The 20,064-nt window shown below is 46.0% G+C and overlaps 1 protein-coding gene across 3 annotated transcripts in view; it reads left to right on the top strand.

Annotated features, from left to right (window-relative positions):
* Positions 1-4,531: 4,531 nt before the first annotated feature.
* Positions 4,532-20,064, top strand: part of LOC139056273 (serine/threonine-protein phosphatase Pgam5, mitochondrial-like) — a 28,694-nt gene continuing 13,161 nt past the window's right edge. For 2 of the 3 annotated variants that reach the window (XM_070534360.1, XM_070534359.1), the window contains exons 1-2: positions 4,532-4,861; positions 5,716-5,894. In XM_070534360.1, coding sequence (XP_070390461.1) covers positions 4,710-4,861; positions 5,716-5,894 — 331 coding nt within the window. In that variant the 5' untranslated portion in view covers positions 4,532-4,709. Of the gene's footprint in view, positions 4,862-5,715; positions 5,895-12,846; positions 13,137-20,064 lie in introns of those variants that run through there. The other variant, XM_070534361.1, reaches the window with a different exon arrangement.

Genomic DNA, 20,064 nt, shown 5'->3' with positions numbered 1-20,064 from the left:
GTTTTGTTCGTGCATTGTGCTTTTTTTCCCGCTATCCGCGGTTGCGCGGGAGAGTGGTAGGGGACAGTACGGAGGGCGACAGCTTGGTCATTATGCATGCTGGGCTCTATGACGTGCTTAAAGGGAGTAGCCAGGACCTTGAGAGGCACAGTGAGATGGCTGCGTAAGCTTAGAGAGGCCTGGAGGGTGCATGTGACCATATGCACTATCCCGGAGGTTCAGGGCCAGACTGACCAGATAGAAAGGAGGGTGGTTGAGGCCGATTGGGTCATTGGGAGTCTGAGCCGACGACTCGGGTACAGCGTGATGGAGGACGACAGCGACGTGTACGGAGCCGGCTCCCAGCCTTTTGTGCAGGATGACGTTCACTACAGTGGTGCCACTGGCAAAAGGATAGGGGGCAGGATGGATCGCCAGGCAACAGCTCTTTTTAGGGGGACCCAGAGCCAATGTAGGCGTGGACGATTCGAGGCAGGAGCTACAAAGAAGCATGCATCGGCACTGCAGGAGAGGCAACAGAAGTAAACACCAGAGCCAAATTAAGACACAGGGTTCATTAACATGCAAGGTGGCCGAAACAGGCTAAAATGGGAGGAAATCGAAGAACAAGTAAGGCAGGAGAACTCAATGGTTTATGCGTTTGTAGAGACACATCTTAGGGACATGGAACAACCGCCCTGTAACACTGATTATGCATGGGAATGCTGCAACAGAGTACAGAGTAGCAGAAAGGGCGGGGGAATTGGAGAAGTCATTCATAAAAATACAAATTGGCGATGGGTCAAACAAGAATGCAAGGCGCATTTATGGCTAAAAGGAAAAGTAGCTGGGGAGAAAACACTTCTAGGCTTTGTATACCCTTGGACAGGATCAAATGCTAGAGGGGAAAAAATGTTGCATGCACGAAATCAGGCGGTGCGGTGCATGCTGGGTGAGCGGCCATATTTACGTAGTACTCCTTAGCAGACGCCAGCCACAGTCACAGTCGCTGCCGCCATTTCGAAGCGAAGCGTGTGTCTGGTGTCGTTTAGCGGGTCACCATGGTTTATTGCGCCGTTGTGGGGTGCTCGAGCCCCACCCAGACCAAGGCCGAGAAGCTCAAGACGAATGAGAAGGACTGTGGTTTTTTCATGATCCCGAAGGTGCGCAGTCGAGAATGCGAAAAAACGAAGGAGCTGTGCAAGCGGAGACGCTGCGAATGAATCGCGCGCATCGACAGGCGCGGAATAGACGAGAACCCGGATAAATACTGGGTTTGTTCGCGGCATTGCTTGTCAGGTACGTGATTCTGCATAACCCACACCCACACTGTTAGCGGAGCCTGGTTGTGGCTCTGTGAGTGGCTTACCTGCAAATAAAACGCGCCATCAGCACATGTTATGGTGCAAAAGAAGACGCCTTACCTTTGTTGTGATGATTACGGTATCGGCAGACACCACCTTCACAGACGGCTCGTGCACCTGGCCGCTCGTCACAAAATTGTGGGCCTCCAGCGCCTTCCGCGACTTCAACTGCTTACGCGTCGTGAAGCTGGTCCTCAGAACCAAGAATTCGTAGATGTCTGAACTATCCACGCACGGTCACAAGCCAATGTCTTTGATGCAGTCGCTTGCACGCATCGTAAAAGGTTCCATGCCAATCACTTTTGTTTTGATCTCGTAACGTCTGTCACGTTCAGATAACTTTGCTGCGTAGTCTTCAACAACTGAAGTCATTGTCTTTGTGAACAGGCAACTTGTAGTGCATCACTGGAGCGGTTATGCCATTTATCGATATGCTGCACTAGCGGGTTCGGAGGCTACAGCCGGCGTCTGCTAAGGAGTACTACAAGATGTCCGCTCACCCTCAATGCACCGCGCCGCCTGATTTCGTGTATACACCCTAACAATGACCCTAATGAGCTAGGAAAAGTATGTGAGATAATTGTTTCAGGAAACATGAATGTGCATGTTGAAGATATGGATGGGTACACAGACTTCACAGGTAACATGCTGCTGGATATGTGTGAGAGGCATAACTTAGTTGTCTGTAACTCTACTGAGAAATGTGACGGGATCATAACATGGGAGCTAGGTAGGGGGTCGATCGACACTCGACAAATTATGCTTTATGTCACATAGGATGCACGATAGATTAGGAGCCATGATTAAAGATGAACTGGGCTCCAGAAGTATAGGTAGCGACCACAAACGTATCAAGTTGAGTTTTAAGAGGGAAACTAAAGTTCGAACGAGGCGCATGAGGAGTAGCCAGATGGGATTTTTTACTCAGCAGAGCAAATGGAAATAGCGGCCAAACAAATTGAAGAGGAAATATCAGCGGGTACTGAAACTGATTGGGCTTACGGTAATTGTAACAACGTGTCATTATTTCGCATTATTGGCGGCACCTCCAGGACACCAAAGCTCCACAACCCTGACTGCTCCGTGGGTTGGGGCTCATCGAGGTCTGCGCGTGCCAGGGGTGTATAAGATCGGCTGTCAGACAATTTTTTATGCGAACGCCCCCTGGCACGCTTCGGCCTCCGCGGCCCCAACCCACGGGCCACCCTGCTTCCAGCTTTTATCCCCCGCGCTACTCCCTGGGTGCCCTGAAGATACTGCGCCGTCTGCTTTACTATACCCTCAGGTGCTCGCCTGAGGCCTCCGTTTGCCGGTTACATGTGCCCTCCTGGAGCCTGTGCCCTCCTCTTCAGGCACAGCGATCACCAAATTGGGCATCCGTGCCCACTGCTCACCGCGTGAGCAGCCAGCGTGCAGTCATGGTGCAGCAGAGTGTAGCAAACTCGACCGCACTCCGCAATGGGGCTCTTGCATTGCCCAGGGGGCGCTGCGAAAAAGGTGCTAAAAAGCGCCCTCTGCGCTAAAATGGGTCGTACCAAGCTCGGTCGTCTGCTTCGGAACGCACGTTTGCACTATGGACCCGCCACTTTCGGTTGTGTTGTTTCACGGCCTGCAGCGAATATCGGGCGCCGAAGATTTTTTCAGGGGTGGCACGCTGCGTAAAGGCAAGAAATTATGCAGTGCCGAATACGTGTACGCCGTTCAATAATTGGGCGGCGAAGTTTTAGCACCGTGTCAATCGCAAGTGAAGCGAGTCGCGTACGAAGTGGAACTTCAGGTAAGGTTTGCAAGCTCGCTGCTAGATTCAGGCGCACAAACGCGAGGAAATGCTTGCTATAAATGAATCCACAGCGACGATAAGCAGACATCATGTGTACGGAACTGCTCGAGTACACGACGGTACGCGCCGCGATGTACGAACTGCTCGAGCGCACGATCGTACGCGCCGCGAAGGCAGCGTTCTTTCGACATGCCGCGAAACGGCGGGCCTCCTGCAATCTTTGTTGACTGCATGCCGCTAAACAAGTAGTTATTGCCTGCGTTGTAGTAGCAGCCATCTGTCCTTTTTAGTAATAACTGGTAATAACTGATGCAATGCATATGAGCTCGCACGTACGTGCGAATCGCGCTGCAGCGCGAGCTCGTACGCCGCTCGCTTGATGTAGGTTTTAATGACAGCGCTCGAACATCGATGTGCTGCAATCAATACTGCCTTGCTGCGTTGCCTCAACGTGCTGGCTTGAGATCAACGATGAGCGCATTTAACTCTCTTAACCTGTGCTGCTCGTAGTGGAGTAGTGAATTGTCATCGAATGAGCCCGACCATTTGTGCTCATTTGCACACACCTGGTCACTTCACCACTTCGCATCGGTCGAATTGTTAATTGCCGCTGTGGCCGGGTCTCGAATCGTGAATTACCAGCCATGCCTGCTGCTATGTCGGTCTGCTGTCGGGACTGTAGGTGCAAAAGACCGAACATTAGAACGCAGATAATCAAGCAAGCTTCAAGACAGGCGAAGCAGTCAGCATGGCGCGAAGTTTCGCTTACTCAGCGCGACGAACTGCAGCTGTGCAGCGCGCCCGACGCTCCACTTCCTGAGGCCTTGAAGGAAAACGGCAGAATATGATGTTGGGATTCAGGCCTTCTTGTTCATGGCAGCCCACGACACAGAAGTAATGACGGTGACGCCTTCTCGAGGCTGGGCTATAGGTCTCTCCGGATCGGCGCCACCGATTCCGTCTGCTCCCAGCATTGCGTCCCACGGCACACGGAGAGCCCGTTTTCGTTAAACTATAGGCTGCGGCGAGCTCGCAGCGTGGTCGGCATGGTCTGCGAGAAGTGACGAGCCTTTTCGCACTCGCAACAGGGCAGAAAAAAGTGCGAATCGACGCAAAACTCGGCCTAGAAACGTGCTTCGCCACAGCCAGGGCTCAATACGACCCAAGCTGGTACGACCCAGATGTCGTTTCCCGCGCCGCCACCAGGCGCCGCTACTATACCTCAAACTCCAGCGCAAGACGCCCATGCGGCGACTTCCTCCGTAGCCCCCAGATTTTCTGTCACGCTCTCACGCGACCGCTCTCACTCGCGCCTGCGCACAAACGACTGGCGATCCCTCAAATGAATGTCTCGTCTTTCTTCTCGTTTTGTAATCACGTGGTACAACCGGTGGCTTCGGTGGTTTTTAGTGCTGTACAGGCGCTGCGGGCTAGTGTACACTGTACCAACGTTACTAGATTGGTAGTATCTAGTAGCGATGCACTGTACTGCTATGGTGTCTAGTACTGCTAGCATATGTATTTTTTTTTTGGTCGGTGTGCTGTAGATTCGGGCTGCGCTGCTTCAATGCTCTGTATCCAGTGAAATGTTCCGGCGTCTTGTCACAGGCGTGAGCATTTTCGGTGGCGGTGTGGCAGCTTTTGTGGTTTGCAGCGAGCAAGCGAAGAAGCATACTGTGCAAGCCTCTTGGACTACGAACTTCGAGCCGACCGTTCAGTGGGACAGCAACTGGGACAGGTAAGTGTGGACTTGTTGAGGCACGCGGTTCATTTTAATCATGATTTCAATACTTCACGCTTCGTCACGCCACGTATCTGTCTAGTTTGCATAGGCACCTGCGCGAAGATCGCAACGGGACAAACACTATTACGAGTGAAATGGATCTCAACCTGCAAAGGGTTCGTTTACTATCCTGGTGCATATTGCTGTTTCCGCAGCAAACCTCCCGTGCTAGTGTGATTGCATGCATTTGTGCGGTTAGTTGAAAAATTCAGTGCTTATCTGTAGTATATTTGATTCAAGATTCGTTTGTCGTTGTTCCCGCTCATATCAACGATCAAGATTTGTCGAAACAAACAACCCGCCATGGCTGTTGGACAATCGACAATTACTCATGTTGAGACAAGCTGTCATCTCCGCTGCACTGTCACACCTTTTTGAAAATTTTATTTCCGTCGAGCATTGTTCGAACGTGTAGCTGCGTTTTTTTGTCTCAGTGTATGGGGCTGTCGCGTACGTGCACTGTTTTACTATAAATTTGCTAATGAGAAAGAAGCAACTTCATATCATTAAGTTCTGTGTAACGTTTAGTAATTGATGAAATAGTTTTACAACACCAAGTCCTGCTGCATAATAGTGCTGTAGTACGTCAGTGATGAGTTGTGCTCACGCCAAATGCTGACAAATGTTTTTCACCGTGTTAATCATAATAAAATTAAGAAATTGAGTTAGAGTAAAGTAATATTCATTAGGCATGTGCTGTATCATAGAGAATAGGATGTTTTGTTTTTAAAAGAATAATAAACTGAAACTGAAAATCATTTTGAAGTGCCTTAGTACGACCTTATTATTATTATTTTTTTTTACTGCAGGAGGGAGCCCGAGTGTTGCACAAAACCTCCCAAGAATACATCAGAAAAAGAACAGAATCGTTATAATGAAGAACTATATAATGCAAAGCCCACAGCAACACGGTACCTTTACATAATTCGACATGGCCAATACAATATGAAAGGGGAGTCAGATAAAGACTTCACTCTGACGGAATTGGGTAAGCATGTTTGTCACGGTATTTCTGCATGCTGTCATAGGCATGAAAGGAGGAGAGAGGCATTGTGTATAACATTTCATGAATTTGCATTTATTGTTGACATATTAATTATGAAAATTAATGACACATCATTAGCATAAATAGGTGATATTGCTTAGCTGACATATAAGGATGGGTAAGCTAAAAACTGCACAGAAATGTCACATTGCACAGCCACTGTCAAGTTTTTGGGTCATGTTGATGATAAACATTTTAATTGTTCTTTATACTGTGCTTGACTAGCCTATAAGTAATATTCTCAGAACATAAGTAAACAGTAAAATTTGCATTTAGTTCACAAATGCACCAAAGGACACATTTTGGTGAATACATGTTACTTTGTCTAGGACCTACCAAAATGTAAAATAAGAACTTGCATGTTCATATAGATAACTATGCATCATGAGCTGTGCTCTTCAAGCAGAAAGCTGAAATATGCAGTTCTGTGACCACTGTTTTCTGCGACAAGAACAGGATTTGCTTAGCTGTAGTTCTAATCAGGAGGCACTTGACAGTGAGTTGTGAGAAATTTCAAAGGCTAGCAGTGTTATATCTTCTCAAAGTATTCGAGGGCAGACTTCAAACCTTTGACATTGATCATAGGCACACATTATTAACAAAAAAGGATCTATAAAGCTCTTCCCAATATTACACGGGTAACGAAAGATTAATAAAGATCAATTCCTACAAGCCTCTTGAGAGGGGTACTTATAGCGTAAGCTACAATTACCTAAGTTATTCACCACATCAGTCAAAACAAAACATTTATGCACTCTCCTTCCCAATGTAATTACGTTACCCACCGCACTATCTTAGTGGCTATGGCATTGCACTACTGAGGTCGAGGTCGTGGGTCTAATCCTGGCCAATGCGGCTACATTTCAATGGGGGTGAAATGCAAGATTGCTTGTATACTTAGACATAAAGTGTACGTTAAAGGACCCCAGGGGGTCAAAATTAATCCACTGCAATGTCCCTTGTAATCAGGTCCTGGTTTTGGCTCATAAAGCCACAGAAATTATTTACTGCTGGTTAGTTTAGTCTGTCCATATCCTGCACCACTGCTAATCACTTTCTTCAGTGCAACCTTTCTTTGTGGACACAGGCGCAGCAGAAGGTGAGCATTTGCTGCAGACACGAGGGCAAAGCACTTTGGGCAGTTTGCAGGGTCTTCAGGTGCTGGGACCCAGGCATATACAGTGAAAGCTCGTTAATTCGAACTTCAATAATTCGAATTTATGGATAATTCGAACTGTACGATTTGGTCCGACCAAGCTCCACAGAAGTCTATGTATAAAAAAGTCCGTTAATTCGAACGCGAGAAGGTTCCCTCACGGATAATTCGAACTACGCTCACCTGGCACACGGCCAGAGAAAAGCGCCTACTGCCTACACACAAGGCTGTATTGCCTCCGAAACGGAGAGAACGGCGAGAGAAGGCAAAATCGGAAAAAAATCTAACCGACGCGGGGTCAGCCAGAAGGCAGTGGCGGCTGCCGCCTCTCCGTTCTACGTAACCTCCAAGACTTCTTGCCCATTGCGAATCTCGGAGGCTTTGCAAATCTTGTACAGCTGCTAATGTTGTGCGGAGATGGCACGGCAAGCGCCAAAACACAGCGAATCAAGGACGTTGCAGCTGTGCTTGCAATCAAGAACCAACGAGTCAGGGCCTTCGCCACCTTCACATGTTCAGCGTCTTTGTCTCGGCAGTCTTCATCGGTTGTGCACATCTGTTTTCAGCTTAGGAGGTATCGGCCGTCGCGAATCATTGTGATAGTGTTAAGCCTCGGCTAATGTTCGTTTCGGTGGACATCGGTGGTGTGGCACAGTCGGACCCAGAGCTTCGACTTGAAGATGGCGTGTGCCCGCGGCACACGCCATCACTTTCTGACACGCCAAATGTCTGACATGCCCTACTGCTTCCAAATCGCAGTGTACTGTTGCTCTCCTTCACTTTCGTTAGTTCGAACTTTCGTTAATTCGAACTGAAGCAGCTTCCCCTTGCGGTTCGAATTAACGAGCTTTTGCTGTACTATAAAAGATGTAAGCCCAATCTGCTGTTATAATAATAGTAATCAATCAAGCAATGAGTCATTAAATAAACCGGTAATGTATTTAATGTGCCTGGGGACGACACTGAGATCTTAGTGCTAGTGCACAGAAAAAGAAAGGTAAAAGTGTATAACAACTACGACTAAAAGTTTTGGGATAGAAAAATTTAATGAAAAACCAAAAACAAAGAAGCTCATAGCTGCCAACTCTCCTGATTTGTCTGGGAGACTTCCGAATCATGACCAATTCTCCGATTGTATGGACACGGGCATAAATTTCCTGAAAAGCTGCCCCAGCCCTGCCTGGGAAAAAAAAGAAACTTTCTGCTGCACAGCCTTATCATAATTCCCATTAGACACTACATAGTCAGATGCTGTCTAGTTTAATGCCAAGCCACTGATGGTTGTAGGCAGTGCAGGCCTAACTCAATTCGCTTCATGTCGAGCTATGCGATGAAGATTACATGTGAGGATTACGTGTCTGATATGCATTTCATAATGGCTGGTTTCCTTAGGTCAGCTTCTCTGCAGTCAAAAATTGTGGTGAATTATATAGAGTGGAAAGGTACCGCTGGCACGAGCATAGTACGTGTTGCTTAATTGTACACATGCTCACGCGCCGTCTCCAGTCACAGTACGAGCACTGAGGCATCTTATAACTGCACTGGAAGTCATGGAAGTCACTCAGCGCAGTTTCTGTCATTGCTGGGTCCCATAAAAAAAAAAATTCGTTTCATGTCTACCTACCCCCCCCCCCCTCCCCTGTCCAGGCAAATATCCCGAATTTTGCGATCCTCAGGTTGGCAGGTATGAAGAACTGGATAAGCAGCTACATGATGAACAACAATACAGGAGTAACACAATTTTGAGATTCAGAACATGTATAGAAGGATAGGGAAACTACGGGAAGTGAAGAGAGGGGTGCAGCGAGAAAGGGGTGAGGGGTGCGAGAGCCCATGTACACTGGTAGTGTTCTGCGGAACCTGCAGTGGAACAGAAGCTAGTCGATCCGAACATGTGGTAATTTCACAAATGATTTTGTACAAAATGAGGACGTCGGTACGAATGCATCTGCAGCTAAGTGATCGAAGTGTAGGATGATTATTCAGACTTGAAAGGTTGTTGGTGCATGAGGTCAGAAAACAATGTTTATGTATACTCGTGAACATCTTGTGCCTGCGCTCACTTAAGATGCTGTTTGAACTGCTTGGGCCATTCCACGCCACTGAGGCATGCAAAAAATTGGAGGAACAGAAGTGAGGTTCAGAAATAACTTGTAAGTCTGCAAATAGAATTGTGCGCACGCAGGCCTCGTGATGCTACACGCTTAGACAAGGGGCAGATAAGCTTAACGTACAGTCAAAAGGCATACAGAGATCACTTATTTCAACAATCCTTGTCAACACTACATGATCGATAGAACAAGGAAGTAATGATAATAATAAAAATAATAAAGTCGCTTCTGTGAAATGTTTTAACATAGGTATTCATCCGCATGTCATCCTGGACGTTGTAAATTTGCGCGGTGTTCCTTCTGAGATGTGATGGTGGTAGTGCTCCTCATTTTATGCACTCGTGATATGGCATCTAGAGTGTTGTTATTTTACCCACTGTGTTTGCTTAGTTGCTATAGTGTAAGGCTGCTAAGCACAAAGTCATGGGATCGAATCCCGGCCACGGCGGCCACATTTTGATGGGGACGAAATGCGAAAACACCCGTGTACTTAGATTTAGGGGCACGTCAAAGAACCCCAGGGGGTAGAAATTTCCCGAGTCCCCCACTATGACAGGCCTCATAATCAGAAAGTGGTTTTGGCACGTAAAACCCCATAATTTATTAAGTGTTGTTATTTTTGTTTCCTGTCACGTATGTGGCTCCTACCTTCCATGGGGGAGTGGCAAAGAAATGGATATGCGGAGCGCAGCTGTGCCATTTTGTATTGAAGGATTGTTAGCGTGAGGTAGAAGACGATCACGACAGTGACTCGCACGCTGGCAAAAGTGTTGCCTGAGGTTTTTTATATAGGGAGGACACTATGCTGGGTTGTGTAAGGCACTGAGAAAGGCATTTGCATCAGCAGGCATTTGGTGTGTTGCGTCACCATGTACCCGAGCACACGAGGTTTGGACCCTCCATTTGTAGCCGTGCGTGGCTTAGTCATGTCTGGAAAAAGGGGGATCCTAGGGGTTGAACTGATGCCGGTTGTTCGAACCTTTAAGGAAACCCGGCGGAGGCAACACACCTTTTTCGCCTCTGCTTCACATAGACTGCACCTCCAGACTGACCCACCTGGAGAAAATCGGCAGTTGCCTTTTCCTGTCCTCCTCTCCAATCTTCGTCTTTCTCTCTTGCCTTTTCACCTTTACTGTTTTCTTTTCGCTTCTTATCACTTCTTGTCACTTCCAAATTTCCTGGTGGCAAGGGTTAACTGTGTGTAATATATCGTCTTGGGTATATATATTACGTTACAGCGTTTATGCATGGCTGGTGTTTGCAGGCATCAAAGGGAAACTGAAGAGTCTGTTGAATTCAATAAGACACTCATATATGGATGCGGGAACCTTGTAAACCATGCAGGTGAAATTTTGGGGGGGATTTTTCACTTATGAGCGACGTAATCGTCGGTTAAAACTGCGCTGTCGCTCTGCCCCCCCCCCCCCCCCCCGTCGAGCGCCATACGCTGCTGTTGACGCTGACGATGCGAGCGGAGACCGGAAACCATGGTGCAGTGACGTCAGCACTGGTGTTCCGCTCCTTCGCAGTCTCCGCGACCGTGCTTGACCATGCTTGTTTCTGCGTACGTGCCACCATAATCTGCTTTGTTCGGCCTTGCATTCCTTTGTTCGTGTGTATGTATAGTGGTAGTTGACGTGCGCAGCATCAATTGAAGTGGTGGGCCGATCATGGCGGCGTTCTGTGCAGCCTACGGTTGCACGAACACCAGCGGCAGTGATGATGTTCCGATGTTCCATTACTTCCCGCAAGACAAGAAGTTTTTAGCTAAGTGGGAGGCTGCTGTGAATTGAATTTCAAGTGCTCAAGAACAACAGTGCTGTGCTCTAACCACTTCCATGACGACGATTACTGCCAGAGTTTATCAATAATGCGTGAATGAGTGAGAGTAGGACTTGCTGCTAGCAGGCTTTCTAAACGCAGTGCAAGAAGGTCGGGGCAACGAACACATAAAGACGGGACGGGTGCGGGCGGACGGATGGTAACTGGTCTTGGAAGACCTCATGAATACACGAACTCGTCCAAACCTGGATTTTGATTTACTGCTACTTGCTTCGTGTTAGCACGCTGAACGGAAGGTGCATGTTTATCTCCCAGCCTTGATGCAGGTTTCGTCGCATACCGCCGTTAATTTTTTATTCGCACATGTGTTGTGAAACAGCCTACATGCAGCTACCATAACCCAGAGCAAGTGTAAAATTCGTATGTGTTTGAAGGCCAGTGCACGCCAGGACGCTGCGCTCCCCCTTCTCTTGTGCACACCCTGCAGGGGCGTCTGCGTCAACAGGCGTTTGGTGCATTGCGACACCACGTACCCAAGCACACGAGGGTTGGACCCTCCCGCGTGTAGCCGTGCGCAGCTTAGCCATGTCCGGAGAAAGGGGGATCCTGGCGGTTGAGCCGATGCCGGGTGTTCAGACCTTTAAGGCCCCCCAGCAGAGGCAACACACCTCTTTGGCCTTTGCTTCACGTAGACGGCACCCCCAGACTGACCCACCCGGGGGAAATCGGCAGTTGCCTCTTCCTGTCTCTTTCTCCTCAAACCTTCGTCTTTATCTCTCACTTTTTGACCTTTCGTGTCTTCTTCTCTCTTCCATTTACTTCCTTTCTCCACGGCGGCAAGGGTTAACCTTGTGTGGCTATCCTACCTTGGGTACACCATATTTGGTTATAGTGACGGCGTATGGCTGGCGTCGTGCAGGCTTGAACACAAGCTCTGCTGCGTCCCCTCGTTGGGCTCCATGGTGGGCAGTCGGTGCTGTTGCCGAACATGCACATTTTCCTATGGCAGTGCAAGCCTCTGTTGTTTATGATCGGCGTCTGAAAAGATGCCGCACCAAAGTACAATTCCAATTTTCCTTTCGAAGCAATGCTCCATCTTTCCCCAAGTACTATGTAGTCCACAGCGAAACCAACATGCCAGTAAAAAAGCTATCTCTATTCCTTGTAGCCAAATGCCTGAAAGATTAAATCGGACTGACATACAAAGCCTCCAAAATGTCTAGCGGGGACCTCCTCCTAGAACTGAGTGATAAAGATCAAGCAGAGAAGCTCTCTGAACTTACCAGTATTGGCGACGCGACAGTGACAGTTTCAGCTCACAGAACGCTTAATACAAGCAGGGGAGTAATATCTGAAGAAAACTTTATTAGCTTAAGCGATGAGGAACTGCTGAAAGGTTTCCAGGAACAAAATGTTACTAAGGTACAAAAAATAGTAATCCGTAGAAACGACCAAGAAATCCCCACCAAACATGTTATACTCACCTTCGGAACAAGCATAATGCCTACTTCACTCGATGCAGGTTATGTTAAAGTCAATGTGAGGCCATACATCCCGAACCCCAGACGATGTTTCAAGTGCCAAAGGTTTGGACATGCTTCACATGCATGCCGAGGACAAACAACTTGTGCTAAATACAGCTCCAACGATCACTAATCGGAGAATTGCACCTGTTCCCACATTGTGTTAACTGCAAAGGAGATCATCGTGCTTACTCGCGGTCTTGCCCTTGCTGGAAAAAAGAAAAAGAAGTAATTGCACTAACTGTAAAAGAAAAAATCTCATTTATGAAGCCAGAAAGCGGCTATTGTACCTTCCGTGAAGAAGTTGCGCTGATGTGACGCAGATGGGGGCAGCGTCACAGAGGTCTCAGGAGTCCTGAGACCATGCATAGTGGTCCTGCAGTGACCCCTCCTGCCCCCGTGGTGGAAGCAGCCGGCACTGCTCCATCCTCTTCAAAGGCCCTGCTGACACCAGTCCCGAGGCAGGGCCCTAAGATCAAGCGAACTCCAAGGCCCGAGGCACGTGTCTCTGCGCCAAATTCTCTGTCCTCCAGCGCCTCAGAGAGAGCGATGGAGGTTGACACAAAAACCCCGGTGTCATTGACACCGAAGAACAAGTGCTCGCTCGAGCGCGGTAAGAGGGACAGAATCCCAATAACCACTCAAAATAAGAAAGCGATAACTTGAAGGTTATCGCTCATTTGTATTAGCTTTTTATGTGAAGCATACTAGCCGCACAACCACGCTCTTCCTTGCTGCACTGCGCGGCCGCGTAGCTACCATATGACGTCATAACAGCTGCAAAAGCGGAGGCTCAACTCGTGCGCTCGCTTGCGGCCACGTAGCTACATAGCCGGGTCTCAGCTCGTGCGCTCGCCTGCATGAGTTGTTTTTTCGTCTAGCCGAACCAAATATAGCCAAGCAACAGCAGTTCAACAGGCTAAACAGTGGTTCAACAACTAAAATAAAGGCTAGTATGCTTCGCATCCTGGGCTTAACCTTAGCTAAGCCACAGCCATTTTTTTAAAATCCATGTCACCTAACATCCCACCTTTTAGTTTTTTCGTAGTGCCATTTCTGACCTTTCAATTTCAGAATGGCTTTTATTATTTGTTGGAATTGTAGAGAGCTTTTACACAACTTAGGTGACATCAAAGACATGTTAAGTAACTTTTCTCCTGTGGCCTGGTGCTTACAAGAAACAAACTTAGGCGAAAAGCACAAAAACATATTAAAAGGCTTCACTGTTGTACGGCGTGACCATACTCAGGCGAACCGGCTTTCAGGTGGTGTAGCTATTGTTCTACAGAGCGGCATTGCAGCTATAGAAGTTGCCATTAATACTCGCTTAGAAGCCGTTGCTGTCACGGTTTTAGCACATAAAACGGCGAAGACTTCGGCCTGGAGGTTTCAGCCTCCCGACCACACCTTCAGCTGTCTCCCGGTGCACGACCACGCTGCTCCGTCTTCCAAACCACTCTGCCTGCTCACCGAGCTGCCTCGTCCCTCATCACGCTCCGGCGACCCAAGTGACCAACCGGTCCGGTGGGCTCGGGAACTATGGGGAGCCCTGTTCCCCATCGCCATGCGAGCGGCGTTGCGGGTGCGACAGCAATGGCGGCCAACTCGAGAGGGGCGCGGGCACGCACTTTGTGACAGCACTTTCTTTCGCTCAATTTCGATGCGATATTCGAATTCGGAGGGTTGAAAACCATTACGTACAGCTCATCACTCATTTTTTCTGGAAAACCTTTCAGCTTCCCTTTAATCTCAACCAAGTAGCGTCCCCTTGTTGAGCTCAGTGCTGGGTGGCTACCATGGCCGCTGAAGTTTTCAAGATTTACATGGCAAACGCTTCCCCCCCACCCCCGCCTCCATATAGCCCTCAAAAACGAGGGCATACAGAAGCAACATTCCGGTTCTCTTTGAAACCGAACCAAGACACCATCTTAAAGTACCACGTCCTTCACAGTGAAGGCTATTTGTAGTTTCGACTTTTGGGCCTCCTTCTGTATATATACTATGCACCGTGTACTGTAAATACAAAATGAAAACTTTGAAAAAAAAAAAAAAGCGTAGGAAAACTATCACCTTTCCACACATCAATAGTCTATCAAACACGATCAGACTGGGCAACAGAGCATCAAAGATGGCAAACAGAGACCTCCTCCTTGAACTGACAAAGAAAGACCAAGTCGGTAAAATTGCTGAACTCACAACTGTCGGGGACATTAATGTCAATCTCTCCTCATCACTCGCTCAACACAAGCAGAGCAGTAACATTAGAAGAGGATTTCCTGAATCTCGGTGATGAAGAGCTCCTTGAGGGTTTCCAGGAGCAAAATGTAATTAAGGTACAAAGAATAACAGTCCGGCGAAACGACCAAGAGATCCCCACAAAACACTTGATACTCACATTTAGTACTAGCCCAGTTCACTTGACGCAGACACTTGAAAATCGACGTCCGACCATACATACTGTACTCGAGACGGTTCTTCAAGTGCCAGAGGTTCGTGCATGCATCACAATCATGCAGAGGAAAAGAAACATGGATGAAGTGTAGTGCCAATGGCCATCCATCTGACAACTGCAATGCTCCTGCATAATGTCTGAATTGCAAGGGCGATCACCTAGCTTACTGACGGAGCTGCCTTTGCTGGAAAAGAGGAAAAACTCATTGCAATCACTGTAAAGGAAAATATCTCATTCTGTGAAACGAGGAAAAGGCTAGGGCACTTACCTCAAGTAAGCTATGCCAGTGTGGTGGGGGCAGCGCTAGACCAGTTTTCGGAGTCTACAGGGTCCACACAAGGTGTGCCTGTGGAAACTTCATCTGCCCCCTTGGTAGTGGCAGCCAATGCTGCACCACCGCTTCCAAAGGCTCCGGAGACCACGGTCTTGCAGGGCTCTAAGACAACTCGAACATCAAGGTCTGAGGCATGTGCCTCAGAGTCAATCTCTCAGTCCTCTAGTGCCTCCTGACAGAGCAGTAGAGGTCAGTACCAAAACACCAGTGTCATTGACACCGAAAGACCAGCGCTCTCTCAAGCACGCAAAGAGGCATAAACTTCCTATATCTGCTCCAAAAAGTACAAGTATACTAACAGTTACCATTTTTATCCGCAGTCCATTTTTAAACATATGTTACCTATAATATGTATTTGACTAATTCCTGTTTGTATATTCTTGAGTCTGTTCCATCGTGGCTTCTATTATACAGTGGAACTGCAGAGGTCTACACATAACTTAGGTGACATAAAAGACATTATATATATATTTTTTTCCCAGTTGCCTTTTGTTTACAGGAAACAAACCTATGCCCCAAAAGCTGGAATTCTTAAAAGGTTCGTCTGTCTTTAAAAAAGACAGAAAACACCAGCTGACTGTCTGGTGGAGTTGCCATTGTCGTGAAAGGCGGCGTTCCTACCCTAGAAATTAAACTGAATACTCATTTCGAAGCAGTTGCTATCACTATTCTCTCTTTTAATACTATAACAGACTGTTCTTTGTACTTACTATCCCACGACAGTGTAAATGTGAAAGATCTTGAAAAGCTGATTGAACAGCTATTGGGCCCTTTTACACTCATAGGTGATTTTAATGCCCATTGTACTCTTTGGTAAACTGAGAAAACTGACCGAAGAGGACAACTGAGAAAATTTTATTCTAACAATATCTGTCTTAAACTCATGAGCACCTATAATTTTAGCTGTCTTGATTTAGCTTTCTGTTCATCTTCTCTTTTTATTGATTTTAAGTGCGAAGTGTTGGACCATCCATACAGCAGTGACCACTTACCTGCCGTAATCAGTCATCAGCTTTACTCATCATCACTTGCAGACCATGCCATTGGAAGTTCCAACTCGCAGACTGGCTGCTTTTCACAGAAATTTCCAAACTTGAAGAACATTTTTTAGCCGACCTAGGTGTCGATGAGATTAGTGAAACTTTTACTAATTGCATAATCACGGCAGCCAAAAGAGCCATATCCCAGTCTTCTGAACAACATAAAAAAAAAGAAAAACTAAACCCGTAGAGGACAAAGGTATGTACGGAAGCCAAAAAAGAACAGAATACGGCCTGGGGCAATCTTCGTAGCAACCCAACATACAACAAACCTAGTGAACTTCAAACAGAAAAAAGCCCATGCACGATACATTCGTAGGCAAGCCGAAAAACACTCTTGGCAGAAAAACATCTCCTCAATTAATAGTTCAGTCACCTCCAAGTGCATGAGGGAACAGGTAAAGAAATTTGAAAAGGATTACTCATTCTACACAATTTCTTTACTCTCAAGTCCTCGTATACAAACAATACTCGAAGAACAAGCAAACATTCTGGAAGAATACTTCTACAGTGTATCAAGTTCTGCCAACTGCTCAGACACATTTGATACAAACACTGTTAAAGAACAATTAACAACAACAAGTGCAGCCGATGAACCATACAATGCTCCCCTCACATTCACAGAATTAAATAGTGTACTTTCAGCTGCAAAAACTGCAGTTGGTATGGGCTGCATTCGCTGCACCATGTTTGCCCACTTGTCATAAACATCCGTAAAAGCATTACTAAAATCCTTTAACAAGATCTGGGAAACTGGAAAAGTGCTGAAAGCATGAAAAAATGCTGTAATTATACTTTCAGCAAAATCTGAAGAACTCCCAACATCCCCCAGCGGCTACCATCCGATTCCTCTCGCCAGTTGTTTGGAAAAGCCATACGAATGTGTTGTGAACACCAGACTAACTTTTATCCTCAAAACGGAAAAGTCCTTAAGAGGAAGCTTTAGCTCGGGTGCTCCTATCTAAATACATGTAAAAGGAGAATTCGTTTTTCTCGGCAACCTGACGAGGTTTGTTGCATTTAAAGGAAAAACATAAATTCTAGTGACTGTTGGTTTCGAACTTTTGAGTTAGGTCGTCAATTTTTTATTATAGATTGGCAAAAATAAAAAATTTTCAAAAAACGAAACTATGAAGTTTACAACTCTAACTCGACAACGAAAAACTATAATACAATTCTGGGAATTGCACCTAATAGGACATCTAAAGCGGACAAAATTGATATGCTGCACATGAATATGAAAAATTTTAGTAATATGGAAATACAGCTTTTGCAGAACCCTTGTAACCAACGTAACAAATTCACGTAAGATGTAAAATGACATATCGAATTTCTCCGCTTTGAATGATCTAATGGATGCCGTTTACAGAACCGTAATATCTGTTCTTGATGCAGAGCTATGAATTTGTTAACTTTGTGCTTCTATTTTTTTCGAACGGTCGAATATTTGAAAATCTTTAACAAAATGCAAGCCCTAAATCGAAATTCCGCTTCCAACAGTCACTAGAATTTACCTTTCTCTCTCAAATGCAACAAATTTCATTAAAATTGGTCAAGGGTTTATCTCAGAAAAATGTTTTTGCGTTTTACATGTCTTTGAATAGGCCGCGTCGCAGTTGGGCCCAAGCTAAAGCTTCCTCTTAAATATGGGTCTACCCAAGAAAACGGTGTGCCTCAGGGCTGTGTTTTAAGTACAATTTTGTTTCTGGTTAAAATGAACTCTGTTAACAAGGTCATACCATATACCCTTATGCATTCTCTTTACGTTGATGATCTCCAAATTGATTTCTGCACATCTAACATAACAACATGTGAACAGCAGATCCAAATCACTCTAAACAAATTGACACAATGGGCTAATACAAACGGCTTCCATTTTTCATCGGAAAAAACTGTTGCTGTGGTCTCTCAGAAGAGGGACTTACAACTGGACCCCTTCCTGAAACTAAATCAAATGGTACTGCCAGTTAAACAAGTACACAAGATTTTAGGGGTCATATTTGATAAAAAGCTAAATTTTTTTTACACACATTAATAACCTAAAGGTTCAAACAGATAAGGCACTCAATGTCCTAAAAGTCCTGTCGTGGAAGCACTGGGGTTCTGACCATAAACGTCTCCTACATATTTATCCTTCTTTGTTACGTAGCAAACTCGACTATGGACGCATAGCATATGGTTCAGCCAGACAATTGTACCTTAAGCAGTTATATCCCACGCATAATAAAGGATTACGCTTAGCAACCGGTGCCTGTAGGACCTCGCCCATTCCCAGTTTGTATTCCGAGACTAATGAACCGTCTTTAGATCACAGAAGAACGCAACTCGGGTTGACATGCATTCTAAGAGTTCGCTCATCACCAGACCATATTTGCCATAACATTATCACGCACAGTGACAAACGACTATGCTACCCAAACAAACCAAATACTATAAGACCACTCACACTTAGATAAGAAAAATGCCATGACTACAGTGTCCCTGCTGAAGCACTTTCTGTCACTCAAAGGCCAACTAGAATAGCTCCTTGGAATGAGTTCATGAAATTTCTAGATTTTTCATTGACGCATTAAAAAAAAGATATGCCTCATGAACACATATTACAGAAATTTCGCGCAGTGCAAGACATGTACGAAACTACAAAGAATTTTACACCAATGGCTCGAAGATGCCCATTTATGTCAGAAGCAGCGTAATTGAAGATACGTGGGAACACACAGTCAGACTACCACAGTTTGTATCAGTTTTCACTGCTTAATGTTATGCCTTGTGGATGGCAGTACAAAAAATTATCAATGCCAAAAGCAAAAAATTTAAAATTTATACAGATTTTTAAGTGCACTTAAGGCTCTGAATACACAATCACAGATCGAACCCATCATAGGCGACGTCCTACATATACTAACACACCTAAGTAAAAGCCAGACCATTCATTGCTGCTGGGTCCCAAACCACATTGGGATACCAAGAAATGAGAAAACAAATCAATATGCAACAAGGACAAGAATTCTAAATGTTTGAGGAGTTAACATACCTGTTAGGGATGGGATTCAAGCTGTTCGTAAGGCACTACTCTAACTGGAAATGCAAATGGAAATTGAAAGAGAACAATAAATGTCAGCTCATTAAACCTCTCCTTGGGGAGTGGAAAACATGCTACCATCAAGAAAGCATCATCAAAGTAACTCTTTGTCGACTCCGCATAGGCCGCACACAAATCACACATAATTACTTATTGAGAGAGGAGGAAAAGCCAACATGTGACAAATGCCATGAACCGTTAACAGTAATGCACATTCTAATAGCATGTCCAAATCTCGCAATGTGTAGGCAAAAGTACATCTGCACATTGCACAAGTCACTCACCCCATTTCACCCCATGTTGATGTTAGGAGATGATGCACTGATTCCTCTGACTGATGCGACTGGCTTTTTAGACTAAACATTTTTAAGTAAGCCCTAATTACTGCAGGGTATGCTACATTTACTAACAAAATTTTATCGCCCTATGTCTGGGGCAGCATAGCCTTAGTCGCTTTTGCTCCAATAAACCCAATTGAGCTAACTAATCGAGAAATTTGATGTCAATTTGAGCATTTCTTCGTGTGTTTTTACTCTCTGCACCTTCGTCCATTTTTGGTACCATGCTTCAGTCACGCCGCCACCAGATTTTCGCGAAATGGCATTAATAATCATAATATATAATGACATAATA

The sequence above is a fragment of the Dermacentor albipictus genome, chromosome 2 (genome assembly GCF_038994185.2).
Source record: "Dermacentor albipictus isolate Rhodes 1998 colony chromosome 2, USDA_Dalb.pri_finalv2, whole genome shotgun sequence".
Taxonomy (NCBI): domain Eukaryota; kingdom Metazoa; phylum Arthropoda; class Arachnida; order Ixodida; family Ixodidae; genus Dermacentor; species Dermacentor albipictus.
Note: the sequence above shows the minus strand (reverse complement) of the source record. Positions and strands in the feature narration are given on the sequence as shown.